The sequence below is a fragment of the Anabrus simplex genome, chromosome 2 (assembly GCF_040414725.1).
Source record: "Anabrus simplex isolate iqAnaSimp1 chromosome 2, ASM4041472v1, whole genome shotgun sequence".
Lineage (NCBI taxonomy): Eukaryota > Metazoa > Arthropoda > Insecta > Orthoptera > Tettigoniidae > Anabrus > Anabrus simplex.
The window spans coordinates 671,825,417-671,849,331 of record NC_090266.1 but is presented as its reverse complement, the minus strand read 5'-3'; the positions used below and the strand labels follow the sequence as shown (position 1 = coordinate 671,849,331).

General features: G+C 39.9%; 1 protein-coding gene across 3 annotated transcripts in view; it reads right to left on the bottom strand.

Moving 5' to 3' along the window:
- Positions 1-23,915, bottom strand: part of Ipo9 (Importin 9) — an 839,375-nt gene that overhangs the window by 417,076 nt on the left and 398,384 nt on the right. For all 3 annotated transcript variants that reach the window (XM_067141231.2, XM_067141230.2, XM_068226247.1), the window contains one exon: positions 11,672-11,827. In XM_067141231.2, coding sequence (XP_066997332.2) covers positions 11,672-11,827 — 156 coding nt within the window. The remainder of the gene's footprint in view (positions 1-11,671; positions 11,828-23,915) is intronic.

Sequence of the window (23,915 nt, the reverse complement as noted above, 5' to 3'; positions counted from 1 at the left end):
TGTTACCCCAGATAGATGACACCCTGAACACATTGTCTGGATCCCAGTGATTTTCAACCTTGGACCTCAAGTCTCGGTACAGACAAGTTGACACTCCACCTGGAAGACAAAGAGAAGATTGCATTCTTTATCAGCCAATGGTTGAACCAGTTTACCAGCCTCCGCAGTGCGCCAGCGACATTCGAGCCACTAATGAAATCTGTATTGAGAAGGCTAACTCATGGTGCCCGCCTCATTTATCTGGATGACTTTATCATCGAGGGGTACACGTTCAGGAAACACATTGAAAATCTATAGAGAATGTTCCAGAGACCGAGTGGCTACCTGAACTGAAGCTGAAATCTGGAAAGTGCCAGCTGTTCCAAGAGGTGTGCTACTTGGGCCACATTGTGTAATTAGAGTGAGTAGTCACAGATCCTGAGAAGTTAGAAGCCATCAGGGACTGGCTGGTGCTGAAGGAGAAGGGGTAACTTAGGAACTTCCTCAGCCTTTGCTCCTATCGCAGGTTCATAGCTGGAGAGACAGGTGACACCGTGGACGTCTGGGCCATGAGGCCGCCGCCGCTGAAGGCTGGGATCGTGCCGCCCTGAGGAGGGAGCAGCTGAAGGATAACGAAACTAGGCAGATCATGCAGAACATCACGTTGAGACAGGAACAAGAATTGAAGGACATCACCGAATGCAATCCAAACTGGCAGGTGTACTAGGCCCAGTGGACATCTAAGAAGGTCAATTACGGGGTGCTAAACTGTGGATAGTATTCTACCAATGGCAAGAAGCAGATCACCCAGGTGATAATCCAGAGGAGTATGAGGAAAGAAGTGGTCAACGAGTTGCCTGGGAGTACCACTGCCAGCCACCTGGGAATGAACAAGACGTTACACAGTGTCCGACATTGTTACAACTGGGTGCACCTGAGGAAAGGTTCTGAGAGGACATGCTAGACATGTGACACCTGTGCCATGAGCAGTGATAGGGGTTAAATGGTGCAGTATGTCAGCGCACGTTTTGAAAGGATCACAATCGATATTGCTGGGCCATTCCCTGAATTCCATGCCCAAAACCAACACCTACTCCTGGTCATGGACTACTTAACCAAGTAGCCAGAGATTTACACCCTCGCTAACCAAGAAGCATCGACAAAAGGTGAAGTCTTTGTCAAGAATTTCTTCTGCCATCTCAGTGTACCAAGGAACAGCACAGCAACCAGGGCAGGGCAGGAACTTTGTGTCAAAATGATAGAGGATGTTCTGAAATGTCTAGGAATGCGAAAGACCCATATGACGCCTCTCCATCCTCAGTAGTCTGATGGCTTGGTGGAGCAATTTATGAAGACCATCGAGGAAGGTGATTTTGGTGCACAAGAGGGACTGGGACGAAAGAGTTGACATTCTTTCTGATGGCCTACCAAGTGTACACCCACAAAACGACGGGCATGACACCTGCCAACATGGTCTTCGGGAGGAAGCTACACCTGCCATGACACCAGATGTTTGGATCAGCACCAGACAAGGAAAAGTCAGCGGACTAAATGTGGAAGTTCGTGGACTGGCTCAACGACATCCATGGTTATGCATGAGAACATCTAGGGCTAGCCAACGATAGGCTGAAAGCCTGCTATGACATGCTGGCAAACTCAATTTTAATAATCTACACTTAATTCCATAGTCGTCCAGTATGGCGAACATATTTTCCCTGAGTACTCTATCATATGCTTTCTCTAGATCTACGAAATGTAAACATAACCGTCTATTCCTATTGTAGCATTTTTCAATTACCTGGTGCATACCGCAAGTCTGATCGTGACAGCCCCTCTGTGGTCTGAAATCACACTGGCTTTCATTCAACTTCCTCTTAACCACTGATCGCACCCTCCCTTCCAAGATGCTAGTGAACACTTTGCCTGGTATACTGATCAATGAGATCAGTCAATACTTGTTGCAATCCTTCTTGTTACCTTTCTTATTGATATGTAAAATTACTAATTTTGCCCAATCAGAAGGTATTTTACTAACACTCCATGCTAATCTTATTGCTCTATCAAGCCGTCTTGTCCCTGCCTTCCCACTATATTTCACCATTTCAGTTCTAATTTCAGCTATTCCTGCTGCTTTATGACAATGGTGTTTATTAGCCATCCACCACATTTCATCAAGCGTAATTTCAACAGCATCATTCACTACACCACCAGGAAGATTTCCTTTTACGCTGAGAAGATATTCAAAATATTCCTTCCACCTGTACAGTGATTCCCTGGGTTCTATTATGAGTTCATCTGAATTACCCAAAACACCATTCGTTTCCCTTTTCCCTCCCTTCCTAAAATTCTTTATGAGTATCAAGAAAGATTTGCCTATTGCTTGACCTATCCCTGCCAGGTTATTACCAAGACCTTCCCATGACTTCTTTTTGGATTCCATAACTATTTGTTTTTCTCTGTTTCTTTCTTCCACATAAAATTCCTTGTCTGCGTGAGTCCTTGTTTGGAGCCATTTCTGATTCACCTCCTTTTCACATTTACAAGCTGCTTTCACATTATCATTCCATCAAGATTTTTACACACAGCTGTTCCTATGCCACCCATTGTTGTTCTATATCTGGAACCTGCTTACTGTCTATTATCTGGAACTTTTCACTAATCATATCGATGTACTTCTGTCTAATTTCCTGGTCCTGGAGATTTTCTAGCCTTATTCGTCTGCAGACAGATTTCACTTTTCCTATCCTAGGCCTAAAGATACTTAGTTCACTGTATATCAGATAGTGGTCTGTATTATTGAAAAATTCCCTGAAAACCCACACCTTCCTAACAGATTCGAAGTCGGTTACGACATAGTCTATTACGAATCTGGCACCTCTACACTCCCATGTGTAGTGGTGAATAGCCATATGCTTGAAGAATGTATTTGTAACTGCTGAACTCATACTAGCGCAGAAGTCCAGCAAATGCTTCCCATTCCTATTAGCTTCCATATCTTCGCCACATTTACTAATCACCCTTTTGTATCCTTCAGTTCTATTTCCAACTCTTCCATTGAAATCGCCCATTAGCACTATCCTATCCTTGCTGTTGAGCCTGACTACAACGTCACTCAATGCTTCATAAAACTTTTCAACTTCATCCTCATCTGCACCCTCAGATGTTGAATACAATGAGACAATTCTTGCCCTAAATCCTCCAACTGCCAAATCTACCCACATCATTCGCTCATTTAGGTGCCTAACAAAAACTATGTTGCGTGCAATTGTATTCCTGATAAACAGCCCTACCCCACACTCTGTCATTCCTTTTTTTTTTTTACAAGTTGCGACTGCAGCTACTGAGCTCGGTTCCTTCCCTTTTTTAACACCCATCAAGTACACTTTATAATCTCGTATCTCTTCCTCGTTATCTCCCCTTACCCAAATGGAGCAAGGAATACAACCCAGATGAGGAAGATCTTGCTGATGGGCGACAGTAACCGACGGGAATGTAATGGAATTCTTTGTTCCAAATTAGGCCCCGGTAAAGAAATGCAAAGTATTATTAAACCGAATGCACCTTTAAGGGAAATTGTGAAAAACATTGAAAGTAAGACAGAAAACTTAGGAGAGAAAGATGTGCTAGTGATAATGGGGGGGGGGGGAATAATGTAGGCCTAAATGAAAATGTAATTACTGAGGAATTGGACCATACCATAAGTCATTTGATAAAATTAACACACAAAACCAATGTAATTTTGTATGCTACACCACACAGACATGATATGCCTAACTTAAATCCTGTTATTGAGAGAGCTAACAAACCTATGATAGGATTAGTTAATGATCTGAAATTGTAAGCAGGGAAAAGATAGCAATTAATTTTGAAATTGAGGGGTTATCTATGCATCACTTTACAAGGCACGAATAGGCATGGGAAAAATCAGGTGTGTGACAGGTTAGGAAAGTTGATTGAGAATTTGAATATGCTGCTGAGAATTAGAGAGAATAATAATCAGACAGGGGGAAAAACCAACATTGCTAGATTGATGGGTGATCAAATTTACAAATAGACCCACAGGTAACACTTTTTTAGGAGAAAGGTAAAAACATCCAAAGTTTTTTTTTTTTTGCTAGGGGCTTTACGTCGCACTGACACAGATAGGTCTTATGGCGACGATGGGATAGGAAAGGCCTAGGAGTTGGAAGGAAGCGGCCGTGGCCTTAATTAAGGTACAGCCCCAGCATTTGCCTGGTGTGAAAATGGGAAACCACGGAAAACCATCTTCAGGGCTGCCGATAGTGGGATTCGAACCTACTATCTGCCGGATGCAAGCTCACAGCCGTGCGCCTCTACACGCAAGGCCAACTCGCCCCGTTCCAAAGTTGTAGGTAAATATTTATCAATTACCAACTCAAGGAAATGCATCATAGAGCCCCAACCTATAAGTAAAACAACAATAAAGGAACACAGTTTAAACTCTCTTGATGATCATTTGGATAATAAAGAAAATGGCAGAGGATCAACAGAATCTTGATCATAGTAAATTATTGGAAAGGGAGGAAGGGGATCTGAGATTTCTCCTGGTAAACTGTCAAAGTGTAGTAAATAAGCAATTAAAATTTGGTACATTGATGGAATCTTATGAGATTGATGTGTTGATAGGAGTGGAATCATGGTTGAGAGAAGGGGTGGGTAATAGAGAAGTATTTCCAGAAGGGTATATAGTCTATCGCAGAGAATGAGGAGATAAAATGGGAGGAGTGTTTATTCTGGTGAAGGAAACTTATTGCTCACATGAATGGTTTACTGATGAAAGGGATGAAATATTAGGGATAAAATTAGTTTGTGATAATATGGAGCAGGTGGGAATTATAGGGACATACACGCCTGAAAGAGAGGAAAGAGACATGGAAATATTTGCAAAACTAATAGATTATACTCAAGAAAATAATAATGGTATGGTAATAATTGGGGTATGTCAGGTCAGGTACATTCTGCTACCATATGCGAAAGTAGACGGTACTACCTGCAGCTGTCTGACCGAGGGTTGGGCGGCTGTTATAAAACCTCTCAAACTAAGGGAGAGCCAATGGCTTTGGGCAGAGGAGTTCAACCTTAGGGTGCTTGTTGAAGCCATTGTGTAGGAAATGATTCATAAATTCAACTTGAAGCTGCTGCCTTGCAGATGTGGCAGGGGACCATTAAAGGCTAAGGGAGATAACCCTGACAGAATCTTCTCTAACGTTAGGCCAACCAAGTCAGTTGGAGAGTAACTGCAATCACCTTCAACACTTACACGAACCTCGGATGTAAACAAAGAACTCGGAGTAGACAACAGCACCCGCAGACCCACGCCAGGTATGATGGCTTACAGCCTGGCGATAGGCCAAGCCTTGTGATGGTGCAACAACCCCGGAGAAGACTACACACTCAAATAGGAACAATCAAAGTACCAAGTTTGACTGGGAAATGTGAAGAATTAGTGGTCTTTATGGAGAGAAGGAAAATATCAATCCTAGGACTGAGTGGAACTAAATGGAAAGGTAGAGGGAAGAAAGAGTTGAGGAAAAACTATACCCTCTACTGGAATGGTAACAACAGAGAGATGAAAAATGGAGTAGGATTGATATTGTCTAAAGAGTTAGATGGTATTACAGAGATCCAGTACACTAATGAGAGGATTATAAAGGTAACAGTACACCTTGGGAAAGAGAAGCTGACACTGGTGTAAGTGCATGACCCTCAGACAGGTTGTAGTCAAGATGACACGAACAAGTTTCTCGAAGCCCTAGAAGAGACCATCAGTAAGAGAGGGCAATCATCATCGGGGGCTTCAATGCACAGCTCAGGACAGACAGGAATGGCTATGAGAAGGTGATGGGAACACATGGCAATGGGAGAAGGAATTCAGAAGGGGAACATCTCCTAGATTTCTGCATAAGAAACTGTTTGGTAGTAAAGAACAGTTGGTTCAATAAAAGAGTCAGTCACAAGATTACCCGTTACAGCTGGGATGGAAAGAGTAAGACGGTCATTGACTATGTCATTACAGATAAAGAAAGAAGTAGGCTTGTGACTGATGTCGAGGGGATTCCAAGTGAAAACCTCAATAGCAACCACCAGTTATTAGTTGCAGATCTGAAAGACATTAATGTACCAAAGATAACAACCAGGAAATTGCCTAAGATTAAGATGTGGGAACTACAACAGATTGGAAAAAGGACCGAATATCAGGACCGTATAAGAGGACAACTGCCTACAGAAGAATTGGAGAGTGGTGAGGTAGAGTGGACAAGATGTTAGAACACCATGATAAAAGAAGCAATAGAGGTTTGTGGGAAGACAAGTGAGAGAGTAAGGGAAAAAGAGACACCCTGCTGGAATGAAAGAGTAAGATCCTCAATAAAGGAAAGGAACATAGCATAAAATGAACAAGACAGAGAGAAATCCAAGCCAGAACAGGTAAGGGACGAGCAGAAGATCAGAGACCTCGAGCAAGTTTACCGGAACAAGAAATTGAGGGTTAAAAGAGTAGTAGAAGAGGAGAAGATAAAGTGCTGGGAGAAATTTACTCAAAACAGAAGGAAGACAGCAGAGGAAATATGAAACTATTGCTCAGAGTAATTAAAAACAAAAGCAATTCAGTTGAAACCATCAAAGCAATTGAGGACCCTAATGGAAACCTGTCCGAGAAAGAAGAGGACATCAGAGAGGTTCTGAGGAATCATTTTGATCACCTATTGAACAGGACAAAAGTAGATCAGAGGACAAAAGAACCAGCTGTTGAAACCTGCACAGAGGAACCTCCCATTACATGGGCAAAAACAGAAGCAGCCCTTAAGAAGATGCACAAGGGAAATACCCGGTAATCGATGAAGTCAGCATGGACATGATTAAAGCAGCACGAGTCCAGGGTTTACAGTGGCTACACAGAGTGCTCAATGCAGTTTGGGCAAGATATCTACTGAATGGAGCAAGAGTGTCATTATCCCCCTGTTTAACAAAGGAAATCGCCGAAAATGCTCCAACTACCAGGGAATAACACTCCTTTCTCATGGACTTAAGATTCTTGAGAAAATCTTAGAGAGTAAATTGCGACTCATCTTAGAGCCACAGTTTGAAGAGGAACAGTATGGCTTCAGGCCTAACAGGTCCACAACAGACCTAAACTTCTGTGTCCATATGTTAATGGAAAAATATTGGGGAAAAGGCAAAGAGCTTTTTATGGTTTTCCTTGACATTGAGAAGGCATATGACAGCATTGCAAGAAAGAAGATATGGGAATGCCTGAGAAAAAGAAATGTGCCAGAGGGAATGTTGAGGAAAATTCAGATGCTGTATGAGAACTGTACCAACTGTGTGCGATTGGGTGACGGACATTCATCCTGGTTCAAGACCGAAAGTGGAGTCCAGCAAGGCAGTGTACTATCCCCATTATTGTTTATCACCATCATGGATGACATAATGAAGAACATCAAGAAAACCTCTGGTGAACTAAATGCAATGGCCTTCACTGATGATGATATGATCTGGGGAGAAACCGAGGAACAAGTACAGTAGAGACTCAATGAATGGAAGGTTAAGTTCCAGGAGTTCAATCTCAAGATAAGCAAACTCAAAACCGTAGTGATGGCAATAAACAGAGAGGGACGACCAGCGAACATCATGTTAGGAAACCATCCACTAGAAAGTGTGGAAAGTTTTACATACCTCGGCAGTATAATATTTCGAGATACACTAGCCACAAAGGAGGTGGCAAAAAGAGTGCAGAAGAGCTCTCAGTTTTACCAGCAAGTACGAACACTCCTCTGGGATCCCAAAGTACCAGCAAAATCAAAGCTGGTGATGATCAATCAGTACTTCTTGTCAATCATAACCTATGGTATTGAAACCTGAACCCTCTAAGAAAAACTCATCAAGGGGCAGGCATCCGAGATGAAGTTTCTTTAGGTCCACAATTCAAAAAACCAAACTGGACAAGTTAAGGAATGATGTGGTTAGGAAGGAAGCTGCAATTGTTACATCATTGTTAGATCGGGTCAGCATGTCCAGACTGTGGTGGTATAGGCATGTAATGAGGATGGAGCCAACAAGGACAGCATATGTTAAATTGGAGAGACATGTGGCAGGGAAACAGATGGTGGGAAGACGAAGAACCAACTGGATGGTCTTCGTAAAGATGGACATTGCAGATCAGAGAAGGACACTGGAGGACGTCATTAACAACAGAATGTATCTCAATAAGACAGAATGGAAGGGGCTAGCCAATAGTACCCGGGAAACTGGAACTGTAAAATGATGATGATGATGGTGATAACTGGGAATTACTGATGGCAGAGTGAAATTTTCCATCAAGAGATTGTGTATCAGCTTTCCCGATGAACAACATTTATAAATGTCTTGAAGGTACTTTGCTTCTACTCTCCTACCAATACATCACTGATATCTGAAGCTCATTTTTTGTCTTCAACATTGGTTGTTTAATCAAAACAGACTGAATACATGGAGGTATCACATCATCTGAGATCATCTGTCAAAACTGTGGTTCCAGTGCATCTTCTTAGCGTTTAAAGAAAAATCAGTTGTAACACCCCCAAAGAAACACTGAATTAAATATTTCCTTCATGGTACTGCGAGAGGATGCAGAAATGTTGCAGCACACAGACTTCATAACCCAAATTAGTTCAAATGCTGTTGCCACATTCTTCGGACTATAGATAAAGAACCATCATGGCACAGATTTTAATAACGCGCATACGCCTGGACCCAGTATTTTCACTTGGGATTATATCAAAAGAATCAGAAGAAGTGGCAGGGAAAGTGTGATTGGGATATGTAGGGGGAGCTGGAATGTAAATTATGATACTTAACATCAATGTGTGAAGGGAAAAAAATTGAGTTGAGTGTATATGCAGTTTGTGAGAGAGGAAACAAATGAGTAAGCTGAGTAAGGTAAAATAAGTGAAAGATCAGCTCACAAATACCTCACGAATGTAGTAGAAAGGCATCAAAGTAATAGGAAAAGTGAAACAATGTCCACAGAAGACAAAGACAATTCAGATGGGAAGAGATTGGAAAACATTCTAATCATCCAAAATAAGGAAAATGGTATTTATTATCATTTTTTTTTTTTTTTTTTTTTTACAATTTGCTTTATGTTTCACCGATACAGATAGGTCTTACAGCGAACTGCTGATTTTCATGGGGCCCCATAACGATACATTGGCATTTCATTTTTTGGCTCACACGATTTGGCCCATACCTCATTTAACACAATGATATGGTATAGGAAAGCCTTCTCTTTGCACTCATAATGCTCCAAACGGGTTTGCACACCATCATATTGTTACCATTTCTGTAATTCCGTCAAATAGTGTGGAACCCATCATGATGCAGTATTTTTTTTCATAACCAGGCGGTCCTTCAGGATATGAAGCACAGTCGCAGGGATTTTTCTTATTTCTCTGCCTAACTCACAAATTGTCTGGTTGGTATACATCACTAGCAACATGCCAACAACCTGCACGTCCTTCTCACTCTCACCTGGGTGGCCAGTCTGGGGTGTGTTGGCAGACGTTGGCATCCGATATTGAAGGATTTTACCTACCATGCCACTGTTCTGTAAGGCAATGCTTGTTCTCCATATGCCTCACCAAGACCATGATGAAACTGCAATGCTATACAGCTGCGGGCACATTCAATCTTTATCCAACTGTGCTGTTCCTCTTATGACGACATTGTGACCATTCATCTGTAGGCCATCAGCTCACGAACAATACACGTGTGCTCAGTGCTGGATAGGAGCGTCTATGTACTGTGAGGTAGGTGAGGTAATGACCTAAATGTGCTATAGGCGTGAGGCACTAGGTCTGCTTCCCGGTGTTGCAATTATCAAAATACCAACCCTACAGAAGAGATTTAGCAGAAGAGCAGACACCGTGTAAAGGGACAAATACTACCAAAGAAGAAGAATAATATATCTGTGCTCTTCCAAGCTGTGTGATATATTTGGAACAAGAGTGGCAGCAAACGCAACTCTTAATACTTATCACAATGGATCTAATTCACAATGCCTTATTTTTCTATAAAATGATTGAAACATAAACAAAAATGCAATAAAATAAGGCACTGCATTAAAATTAAAATCATGCATACTCATAATTATCATCATCATCATCCATTTCTCTCATACAGCTTAAACTTAAAAATAAACTTAAAGATAAAAACACATTAAAACATGCAAAAAGACAGATAAAAACAGAGTCAAAATAATAAAAGTGTAGTTTACATTAACAGAAAAGTTAAAAACACTTTTAATAACAATAAAACAGGCCACTATCCCTCAAGAAATGGATGACAAGGTCGAATGACTGCTCGTCGTCTCGTAGAATGAGGGAAATGTTACTCAAGAAGTTTTAGACTCTGCCACAGATCAGCCAGGTTGGCGCACTCCGTAAGGATGTGTACTGCGGCCCAAGTACACATCGAGGGGTGGGGGGCTGGGGGATCTTCTCCCTTCAGTAAGAAAAAGTGCGTTGCTACACAACAGCCAATCCGAAGAGGACACAATACCACACTTCCTTCCATGAGACCCGATGGGACGCGTTCCATACTTCGACTGTTCCTCTCGTTATTCTCAGTTTATTGAAAAGGAGTGGCCTGCCACTCCTCCTCCCAGTGGGACATTAACAAATGTCTGAGCTGAGAACATATATCCCTGGCAGAAATCTTGTAAAGCAAGGGGGGGAAATGTGACTGCCCCCTTGGCAGCCTGATCAGCTAACCAATTTCCCTCTCTACCCAAATGACTTGGAAGCCGCACAAATGTAATTCTGCTCTTTACTTCCCACAATCTGGCCAGCAGATCGAGGATATGTTGCACCAGGGTATATTATGGGAAACACATATGAATAGACTGCAATGAGCTCAAGGGGCCCATGCACACAGATTGGGACAGTAGCAGCCATGGCCTTAATTAAGGTACAGCCCCAGCATTTTACCTGGTGTGAAAATGGGGAACCAAAGAAAAACATCTTCAGGGCTGCAGATGGTAGAATTTGAACCCACCATCTCCTGATGGCAAGCTTGCAACTACGCAAGCCAAACTGTGCGGCCAACATGCTCAGTAAATCGCTATATAGTGCGTTACATAATCCTCCTGGAGATTTTCAGCTTCTGCAAGGTCTTGGAAATCTCAGCATCTGACTTCCAACATTATGCAGTGGCATTAATCACCCCAGTCCATCATGAAAACTAACCCCACACAACCTTTCACTTTTGCAGTTGACTCACTGATTACTTGCTACCAAGAAAAGTTTTTGAACTTGACTAGTGGGTCAAGTTGTGACAGTATTAGTTTATTTTTAAAAATTTGTTTTACGTTGCACCGACACAGATACATCTTATGGCAATGATGGGATAAGAAAGGCCTAGGAGTGGGAAGGAAGTGGCCGTGGCCATAATTAAGGTACAGTCCCAGCATTTGCCTGGAGTGAAAATGGGAAACCACGGAAAACCATCTTCAGGGCTGCCGACATTGGGGTTTGAACTCACTATCTCTCGAATGCAAGCTGACAGTTACGTGACCCAAGCTGCATGACCACTTGTTTGATATGTGACAGTATTTAGGGTAAGACACTGTGCAAAGAATAGTAGATAAAATACTTAAAAACTATAGGAAAACTTATAATATGGTAAATATAACTACCAAATGAAACTGAATTATCTGTCCAAATATTGTTTGATGGAGCAGCGAATGTATCCATTAAAGCAGGAACAAGCTTCTCATGCAATGGACCTGCACATTCAGCATTCTGAGATAAGGCCTTAAAGAGGCGCTGACACAAAACACTAATGCCAGGCTCTGAAACAAAGAAAAGAAATAATAGGAAATGCCTAGAATTATCTTGTATATAAGCAAATTTAGACAGAGAAAAGAACACAATATAATCTCTGTAACTTTTCTTTAGGATTCTTCAGAGTAATACCTTTAAAAAAAAAAAAAGCTATAACTAAATTCAGGGAGAGATATCAATAGTATTCATCAGGCAAGAGAAATGAGTATATATGAGTGACTAGGAGAGCTGTGTCAATTTAAAAAAAAAAATAGGAATATGCTTACACTTGAGTGTATAGCCACAGCTGACTTAAGACAAAAAATTAAAAAGAGAAGAAAATATCAGAAATTCTTGCAAACACCCATTGAAGCAGGAGGAGTATACATTGAACTAGTTATCTGCAGTTTCATTAAAAATCAGAAGCTAGACTTTCAGGCTGTTTGACTGTGCCCATTCTATTTTAGAGTTTCTCCATATATAGTACTCATTATAACCATATTGAAAGTTCTTCACCATCTTCTCAATTCTTATGCCTGCAAAGTACCTATCATTATACATATACTCACAGACAACATACCAGTTATATCAAACTCAACACATGTAAATGGCCAACTCAACAGATAAATAGAAATTCCAAGGACCACACCTTCAGAACAGCAAGGCTTTGCCATTATAACACTGGACCGTGCACTGTGTTAATATTTTATACCCAATCTACTGGAAATATAAATTCATCAGACAAAACCAATATAAAATTTCACACCATATGGAAGAACAAGAGATCACTGCTACAGTCCCTATATGTAAACTACACATTTTGTATACATAGGAAGAATAAACACTTGTGCTTATTATTGATTCCTACAGATATGACATATCTGTTTGAGAAACCAGAGTTTCAATGTTTCACATTTAATTTTAAAAAGCAAACTTGTAGTTTCACATGACAGTTGATATCCAGATCACAGCCACAAGACCTTCAGTTTTATGTGGAAGCTGACCCACAGAGACTCAGACAGACCCTGGTGGACCACCAACAGGGAGAATCGTTTCATCGTATAACAGGTTGTAAGCACTGCATGGGCAATGCTGCTCACCAAACAGAGACATGTCATGGCAGCTGGGATTATGCCTGTCTCCACCAGTAACATATTCAGGCGGTTAGCAGAGCAGGACCCCTTACAACGTCTCCATTAGTACCTGAGCATCACTCAGCATGTCTGAACTTCTGTCAGAAACCAGCAGCATGGCAGCTTGTGGAATGGTGACAAGTGGTGTTCGGTAATGAATCGCAATTCTGTCTGGATACTAACGACCACAGAATTTGAGTCTGAAGATGTCCTGGCCAGCGCAGTGAACCACGTTTCACTGTACAGCGGTATGCCAACTCAACAAGAAGTGTCATGGTGTGAAGCCATTTCCTATGACTCCTGCTCCCCACAAGTGGTGACTGAAGGAACCCTGAGAGCGTGGAGACATATCGAGGAAAATCAGTGACCGTGTGTACTTCCATTCCTGGAACAGATTGACAACCCCATTTTCCAGCAGCATGATGCCCGGTCTCACACAGCACAGACATCACTGGCATGCCTTTGTGATATGAACAAGCTTCCTTGGCCAGCAAGTTCTCCAGATCTCTCGCCCATCCAGAACATTTGGAACCGCATTGGACAGCAACTACGGTGGATTTTTAGGGTCAGGTGCACCAGCTGCAGCAGAGTTTTCCTCAGGAGAATATCCACATTTATATGCCTCCGTGCCCAACCTTATCGCTGCCTGTTTCATTACAATGGGTGGTGCAACATCCCACCAAGTGCATCATACAAATGTTTGTTAACCTGCAACAAACGCTTGGTATGGCATAATATTTTTTGATATTTTATTTATACTGTCATGACCTGTAACTGTCCCCACTGCGATGATACCCACAGGGTGCACAATTTCTTTTCTTTTTTTCAAATGAGAGTAGCTTGAATGATATTGCCCCTAACAGTACAAATCACTTCCTTGATACTTAGAAATTTTGTTATTTAACGAAGGAGTGGATCGGACAAGATATGCCAATAATAAAAAAATGTGTAAGCTTTATCTTTAACAATTTTCATTTTTTTGAGTCGATTGACAGTATATAACTAGTATTACCCTGCCATGCTGATCATAGTTTATAAATGCTGTCTTTAAAGAACATAATTTTAGGGTCATTATACTATAAAAAATATAATTTAAAAAAGACTCATACCATACACAGCCCATTTTGGACATAGCTTTCCAGCAAGATAACTGACATACAACCTGTGACAATAAAGTTTGGTGAATGAAGTCAGAACGGTCAATCCAGCAACACTGGTGACATGCAACGCTGCACCTGCGTAGCAGCAGGATTCGACCACCTGCTACCAACGTTGTTCAATTGAGCATCGTGTGTGTGCCGTGTAAGACCTGTTTGACACAGTGCGTTGGTTCTGAACTGTGAACAGGAACATGAACGACCAAAAGATCAATGTACAGTTTTGTTTTAATCTTGGCAAGACACCGAAATAAATGCATGCGATGCTGGTACGTGTTTATGAAGATCAAGCACTGTCCTTGAAGTGTGTGGACGAGTGGTTAGCCCGTTTTCGAGCAGGTCGGGAAAGTGTTTCTGACAACCACCACAGCAGAAGACCGGCGACCACCATCAGTGATGAAAACATTGAGATGGTGAGGACATTAATCACGAATGATCAGCAATTAACTGTGCGCATGATAACAGATGAACTGCAGATTAAATGTGAATCTGTGCGACAAATCATTACCCAGAAGTTAGGGAAGAGGAAAACGTGTTCTCGTCTTGTGCCACATCACTTGATTGATGATCAGCAGCAGGCATGTTTAAAGGCTTCACAGGATTTTGTCGAAACTGCGGATGCGACACCAAATTTCTTGAACTGTATCGTCAGTCAGGATGAAATCTGGTGTCTCAGGTACAACTCTGAAACGAAACAGCAAAGCATGGAATGGCATTATCGCCAGATCTCAATCCTTCAGACTTCTTCCTATTTCCACGACTCAAACTCGCTTTGAAAGGAAAGAGATTTGACGATATTCCTGATATCCAATGAAACGTGATGAGGCTTTTCAACACCATCCCAAAGGAAGCCTTCTTGCAAAGTTTCCAGGACATGTATCACTGATCTCAGCAGTGCAAAGTTATGGAAGGGACCATTTCGAAGCACAGTAAGGATACTGTCGTGCATTGTTCATCTATGTTGATAGTACAGGACTATTCACCAAACTTTATTGTCACAGGTTGTATATTGGAGTGTCATGTGGTTGGTGTGATGACATCCTCAGTGGTTTTACTTGGCTTTTGTGACTAAGGGGATAGTATATGAATATATATATTTCTTTAACATTATGTATGTTCCAAATTACAAAATGCCTGGAGCAACTGTTCCTTACAGTAGTTAATAAAATTCAATTGTAATCTTCAGTTTAGGCTATATTCATTCTTCAAACACTGACTGACACAAAAAGAGAGAGACTTATGAGTCAAAATAAATAAATCGCCATTGATCTGCACTTAGGGCTGTAGCCCAAGCGGCAGTTTTTGTATCAGATGATTATATAGTATTTTCTTAAACAATTTCAAAGAAGTTGAAAATTTTTCGAACATCTCCCTTGATAAATTATTCCAATTTCCATTTCCCAAATTTGTCCTCTTGAATTTCAACTTTATTTGAAGATAACTATATTATGAAAAACATATATAATTTAAAAAGACCCATAGCATACACAGATCCTTTTGTGTATTGGTTTCCAACAACAGCTGTTTTCCAGCAAGACGGCTCCATTCATCTATTAATGTCATTCCATACCATCTCTCCGCTGACTGCTCGAAACATATGGTTTAGTTGAGTGCTCATCTCTTTACTCCCAGGTCTTCCCAGCCCAAAGTTTACAACATTTTTGTAACATTATTCTTTTGCAAGTGATAAATATCACTATGGATCTATATTGAAGATACTATGTTGTCGGAAATCACCCAGAGCAAATCTTGCTGCTTTCACGTCTTTTCCAATTCTAATAGAGTAATTTTGCTGAGTGTCCCATACACTGGAATCATATTCTAGTTGGGATCTTACCAGTGACTTATACACCCTCTGCTTTACATCCTTGCTAACACCCCATTAACCCTCATTACCATATGAAGAAATCTCTAACATATTTTATTTACAATTCCATTTATGTGATAACCCCAGTGAACATCCTTTCTTATATTAACATCTAGGTACTCATAGTGGTCCCCATGAGATACTTCCACTCTTTCAACACAGTAACTGAAACTTACAACTTGACATTTTACTCCTTTTACCACCATATCATTGCCTGCTGTCAATCTCACAAAACATTCAACGTCTTTTTGCAATCGCTCACAATCCTGCATTTTATTTATTACTCTATAAAGTATAACACGACCTCCGAAAAGCCTTATCTGTGGTTTCAGTTCTTCCCTCATGTCATTTATATATAAATATAAAGGTCCAGAAAGACTGCCTTGTGGAACCCCATCTTTATCATTACAGGATCAGATAATGCATCAACTACTCTAATTCTCTGAAATCAGTTTTCTAGAAATTTTTCTACCCATTTAGTCATATTTTTATCTAGTCCAATAGCCCTCATTTTTGTTAGCAGTCTCCCGTGATCTACCCTATCAAAAACCTTGAATAGGCCAATAGCAACACAGTCCATTTGTCCTCCTGAATCTAAAATATCTGCTATATCTTGCTGGAATCCTACAAGTTGAGCTTCAGTGGAATAACCTTTCCTAAATTCAGACTGCCTTCTACTACACCAGTCAATAATTTCTCAAGCATGTCTAATAGAATCAGAAAGAATGCTTTCCCAGAGCTTAAATGCAATGCATGTCAAGATGACTGGTCTGTAATTATCCACTTTATGTTCATCAACCTTTCCTTTGTACACAGGGGCTACTATAGCTACTCTGTGTTCATTTGGCATAGCTTCTTCATGCAAACACTAATTGCATAAGTACTACAGACATGATACTATAACCCAACCCAGTCATTGGCTTTAGTATATTCCCAGAAATCTTATTAATCCCAGCTGCATTGATAGTTTTCAAGTTTTGTACCATACCATTTTGTAAATATCTCTGTTTTCAAAGGTAAACTTCAGTAACTCACTAGTAAGGTATTAGTCACTTCCTCTATCTGGACATTACCCTTATATCCAACAATCTTTACATACTGTAAATACTTCTGATGGCTGTAAATTATCACATATACACTCCCTTTATTCATTAATGATTTTCGGAATTTCCTTCCAGGAACCTTAAATTTTCACTACAGTTCATATGACTGCCAATTGTGCTTACCAACATGTTATCCTCACTTGAATTCTTTGCTAAATTCAATTTCTTGGTGGTAAGTTCCTTCAGTTTCTCCTTACTTCCACAACCATTCCTAACTTTGTTTCTTTCTAACCTGCACCTCCTTCTTTAGCTCCTTAATTCTCTCTTATAAAATAGTAGGTCTTTACCGTTCCTTACAACTTTTAAATATACATACCTGTTTTCACACACTTCAACGAATGCCTGTTGCTAGGTCATTGGCCCTTCAACAATTGCTTTACAGCCATTCTAAAGGCTGCTTGCATATTTATTTCCCATTTTCCACCCATAATATTGTTTTACTATTTGCTTTACATCACACCAACACAAATAGGTCTTATGGTGATGATGGGATAGAATAAGGCTAGAAATGGGAAAGAAGCGACCATGAAAATGGGAATCCACAGAAAACTATCTTCAGGGCTGTCAACAGTTGGGTTCAAGCCTACCACTTGCTTGGTTTTCTACCAATCATAATTACTTATTAAAAACTCCCTTATTCTTGTCTTATCAACCATATGGCACTGCCTATTTCAAATTTTCAGACAAATGCTATCGTAACTAGCATTTTTCAAATTTACATTAAAACAAATTAACAGTTCCTGTGTATGCCAGAAATCACCATGGAGACTTACCGCTGTTAGCAGTATTATTGCCTAGAATCCTGACAGCCAGGAACTTTGCTTTCAGGAGGTGTTCATTATCGTGGGAGTTAGGGCATATTTAACTTTGGTGTGGAGTTTAATGACAGAGGAAAAACTACTGACTTTGTTCAGAGTACAGCACTTGGAAAGTCTTTGTCAGTGAGAAACCGGTTTGTCGGCTATGAACGAACAGTTCGAAACTTGCTTGGACACCACTGCCGAGGAAAGATATTATGAAGTTCAATATTTTTACGAGAGTGGAACTTTGTAATTACTGAGAGTCTGTGACAAGTTCAGTTGTAAATCGCGCCATGGAAGGTAGTCAAATAACTTTGAGACAGTTGGTTAAGATGCAGAGGCTCATGTTATGTAATTGAGCAAACTTGTTTTGGAGATAAGAATGAACTAGGTCACTACACCATATTATAACAGAATAGTAAGCAGATGAACAATTGTATGTGTATGGCAGGGTGTAGCGCGCAGCTAGTTAGATAACAAGTGTAGTGGAAATTGTTATATGCTGCACGAGTAACTGATTCAACGTTCATGTGAGCTGGCAGATGTTCAAGAAAGAAGCCATCTGACTGCGTGTTGGAGATTCTATTGGCAACTATAAAGAAGGAGCAACTAAAACCATTTCCATGGGGTAATCTGGCTGGAGGTGATGAGTCCAATAACAACCAAAATGAATACTTAATTTAATACGTTTTTATGATTTTTGCACCTACTCAATCACTGAGGGAATAGGATAATTTAATAGGACGATGTTCTAGATATTTATTAACATGTACAGTCATTTTCTAATTCATTGTGAATTTGTGCAGTAAATAATGACTATTGCCTGAAGTAATTTTGTTTTTAATTTCATTTTAAGCCAAGTGGGTAAGTGTGATTTTCATTTGATTAATATCTTTGCTTGCTTTACTATTCTGATTTGTTTGTTATGGAGATGCATTGTACAACTTTGGTGTCAAGTAAATGCAATGGGAATAATTTGAGGAACATGTTTTATATTAAATTCAGTAATTTAATGAGAGAATTCATAAAAGCAAAAATGCAGTCAGATTTTACCATGCATGCATATGAGTGTGAGTGTGATACACCCATGTGATCTCATGTTGGATACCAGGTCAGAGCCGTTGAGATTTTTGTGGATATGTTGTACGAATGTGCATGTTCATTTCATGGAGATTCCAGATCCACAATTTGGTAGTCTTTGACTGACTTCCCTTGTATTTTTTTTATTGTTGTGTTGACTGTGTTGTCATAAATTTTGAGTGGAGGAATAGTTTATGAATCAGTCGGATCTCAATTTCAAAGTCGGCGATTATTGAGAGGTTAACCGGATTTTCAGTCATCGATAGGATATTGATTTTTATTTGGAAGTGTTCAGTAATTTTCTTGATTTAATGTCAGTTTGAGTTAACTACGGTTAAGTTTCATTCATCAAGATTTAATTAAATCAATGCAGATTAATGAACATTAACATTATTAATTATATAAAATTCAATATACGTGAGCATGATCTTCATTAGATATTCAAAGAGATTGTTGAGGAGAATACGACGTTGTGAGGCGTCATTAATTGGTTACCAATTAAATGAATTCAGAACGTGGGACTATTTTTTTCTGTGATTGGGGAAATATTGTTCTTCAATTAAAGGCCAGCGTAATGTGCGTGTATGTATTTGTGATAGACTTGCCTTGGGTAGTGATATAATTTGCTGTACTGTCAAATGAGCCTGGACCTGTGGAGGCCAGTGCATCCTTTATTCATTTGGGGATTGTAATCCCAGATTTATTTATTTAGCTGCATTAGGGACATGGATCTCCGAGGCTGTTATTCCCCTGTAGAATTTGTCCGGCGAGGGTAATATTTGTCTACCATGGCGGGTTTCCTTTGTTTGAGTGGCCTATCATTATATTTCACTCACATTCATAGAAGCTGTTATTTTTGATGATTCATTAGTAAGATATTCATATTTTTTGTTTGTCCCAGTTCAGTGAGGATTCAGTAGAGTGTTGTTTTTGTGTTATGTCATTTATGTTAGGAGACAACGTTCAATTTATGATTGAATTTAAATCCACTGTGTGATATATTTTATGTGACATATTATTTATTTCAGGTAACAACGCTGAAATTATGGTTGAATTGAAGTCCAAAATGTCTTATACATCATGAGGGAACAACAATGACAGGGATTGTAATTTACTGTATTTCCTTCCACAGATATTAGTGATCTTTGTTGGTGTGAAAGTTGCATGTTTTATTGTGTGGAAGAATTTGACATGTGTGCAGTTATTTCTTGTTATGTTTTGTTGATATATGATTTTGTTGTATATGGTTTCAATCCCCGAGTGATTTATATTTGTTTGTTTACTCTAGCAGGAGTTTGTTTGTTTGTACTTGCCATTCCACTCAGCCTGTTGTGTATAGTTACTTTTAGGATTTTTCCTGGAGCAATTAGGTAAGTTTTTAAGGTTAGCATTTCTACTGTGATGTTATGCGCAGACATGGAACCTGAGTACTCATTCTAATCTTGATAAATAAGTACTCATTCTAATGCGTCAATAATGTAAATATTTGCCAACAGTAAAAAGTGATAATTCAAGCCCAGTTAACTGAATGTTAAATGCGTGTGTTAGTACATAAAGAGCTTGTTTCAGGATGGACTTTATCAAGAGATGATTTGAAAGCTATTTTATTTATGTAAAGTTTATTGTTCTGATTCTGTTTTATTTAATGTCCTAGTTAATCAATATTTCATCAGTTCTATGCCATAGTTTGCCTATCATCATTTATAATGTTAATGTCCTTGTCTTGTCCATACTGTTAAGAATTTACGTTCCCCATCACTTATATCCCAAGGTGTAATTTAAGTTAGGAATAATTTTATTTGCCACGGCCTGAGGATGCCTTGGATCCACTGAGAAGCTTGGGGCATTAGCGATGTGGTACTTCTAGGGTATGAGGTATTTCTAAAGTTTAATACTAACAATTTTGTCAGCATTGCTCAACTTCCAGCTCCCACTAGTCCACCCCCTTTCCATGAATTTACCTCACTATAACTCTTCTAAACAAACCTCCTAACTTGTATATACTACTGTGGTACGGTGCATATCTCTATCCTGTAAACACTACTTAGGATCTACAAATCTCGCATGCAATTTCCCCACATACTAACTCCATAGTCTCATTTAAATCTCTGATCCTCCAGTGGATGTCTGTCCTACAAAGTATCCCACTGATAATATCTGTCCCCTTAAAACTCCCCCTGTGCTGTCATAAACAGATCCCACGCATCTCCAATTATGGTGGTACCTATTTCTGTTTCCTGTACATTATTGGTACTAACATAAAAAATCTATCACCTTCTCCTAACCCTTTTTCTTCCCTTATACTTTCCACAACATCTGTCTTAAGCTAGTTCTCGATAACACCCTTCTCTGGTTCAGTTTCCTCCACACACTTTTCCCACCTGTCTAACAATGGAGCCCCCATGGCCAAAGCATCAAACCAACACACCCCATTAGATCCCCTCCCTGACCTTCCCTGATGGTAGCAGTACCTAGTTCCTCCTCCCTTTTCTCCACCTCAAGACCCCATTCCACCTCAATCTTCCTATTCTCTACTCTACATATTTTCTTACTTCCATCCACCTCTGTAACACTTGTGAGTCTGATCTTCTCTCTGCCATTTTACCTGCAGTGACTCATACCAATTAAGGCAGTGAGTGAGAGAGTGGGCTATGCCGAGATTTTGTCAAAACTGAGTTATTGGTACCCTTGTGTAGGGCTTACATTCATCTTTCAGTGTGCAAAATATCAAAGACTTCTGCAGGCTCCTTCCTTTCTTTTTTAAAGAACATATTTTGTGGGAATTACTCATCTCATGTTTATGCTGCGAGAGAGTGAGCTATGCCAAGCAGCTAGAAGCATTCAATGTGTGCGCTGTCTGTCGGCTATGCGAGCTGGCCAATCGCTGCTCTTATTCTCAAACATGTGTTAGTTGTGTACAAAATGGTGGACGGTGAAGGAGAAGTAATATTGAGTAGCTGTGAAAAGCCTGAAAAAAGAGTTAGAAATGATGATAAGTGGAAAAGGAAAAGGGCTAACGTGTGTAGAAACTTAGGATTAGAGTACATTAGCGATAAAATGAATAAGGTTGTTCCTGCAAAGCAGCAAGGTGCTGGATGTAAGTGTAGTGTGCTAATGTTAGCTGGTGTAAATACCATGAACTTACGAAAGCTGAAAAAGATGACATATTCTGTGCGTTCTATAAAACAGGTGATTATAATGCACAAAATGCGTTCTTATTTGGACTGAAAAGTCAGCAAGAATACAGTGGAATTTATCCAAAGAGGGGAATTAACAAACATTCAAGTAGAAGGCACGTACCTTTCACATATTCTGTGAAAAATTCCCATGGTCATCTAGTCAGGGTATGCAGAAAAGCATTTTGCGATGTGTTCGGAATATCCAGGAGATCAGATCAAAAATTGGATGTATGGCTTTTCAGGCGTTTGCTCTGTTAACCAGCATTTCGTCTTAGGTCTGACACTAGACTCGTCAGAGTGGGATGTGTCAGACCCTACCCACTGATGCTGGGGTGTATGCAGGTGAACTTATCAGAAGCCTCTTATGTGGCACAGTCTGATAACTGCATACGGGAGATAAAACTCCACAATGGAATTAATGCCTGCCTAGCAATTCCAAATGGTAATACTAAATTCCCTTCGTGGGAATTTAGTATTACCATATCCAGGAGATGTCTTTCCACAGCCAGAGATGATAGAAGAGCTAATGTGCCGGAAGGAGGCGAATTTGAACATGAAGGATCATCATCATGTAACAGCTCGATAGTATCATCTCATGTGGATCTCAGAAGTAAGCACAGTAATTACAAGCATAAACTGAGTCATGAAGATGAGAAATCAGTAATGGACCATATTAAAAAATTTCCCTTGTATGTAAGTCACTATTGTATAAAGAAGGTTAAAAAAATTCATTCGAGTTGTGAAATCAGTTGCAGAGATGTACAGACTCTACAAAGAAGAAAGAGATGATGCTGGTATGAAGAGAGTTGTGGCACATACAGAACTATATTTAATATGAAATTTAATATTGGCTTCAAAATGCCTCACACAGATACATGCAAAGTGTGAGACGAATGGCAAGCTAAAGAAGAAGATATCATACCTCTAGAGATACGGTTACATCAAGTAAGGGCAATTGCAGCATACAATCTTCTCTCTGCATTTCGATCTGAATGCCTCAAGGGAAACTGTAACTACTGCTTGATAACGTATGATCGTCAGAAAGCTTTATCAACCCCAAAAATACCAACAGGAGTGGTATTTTATCTAAGGCAACTCTGGGTGTACAATTTTGGTATTAATATATGTAACCAGAAAATTGCCTTCATGTGTATATGGCCCAAAAACGTTGCTTTGCGAGGTGCTTCAGAGATTGCATTGTGTCTATTGAAAGTGTTAAGTGTACCTGAAAATACTTTGGGAAAGCGGAAGTTAAGATTCTTTTCTGACACCTGTTCTGCACAGAACAAAAATAACATCCTATATATGATTTATTATGCTCTTGTGATGACAGGAAAGTTTGACTGCATAGAACATTACTATCTTGTTCCTGGACACACCTTTTTGCCTTCAGACCGTGATTTCGGTGTCATCGAAAAGATGATCAGGAAAACAGACTATGTATTCACACCAGAAGATTGGTTTCGTCTCCTGGAACTTCAAGAGTGAAGAATCCTTTTCATGTGATAGAAATGAAAAGTGAAGACTTCAAAAACTTCCACAGTGCCACATCGTGCTACGTTAGAAACAAGGAAAGTAGTTCAGGTGTTAAAATGCCACTCTGGAAGATTGCCATTCTCAGGATAGACTGTAATAAACTTGGTATATTAGAGTACAAAACCAGCTATTCTGAACTTTGTCCATGGTAGGAAGTGCAAGTACTATATACAATACCTGGGAGGCCTCGCAGAGAGAAAACACAAGCACTACTGGAAGCACTGAACAGAATATTATTTCCCTCAGAACTGGAAAGTCTATA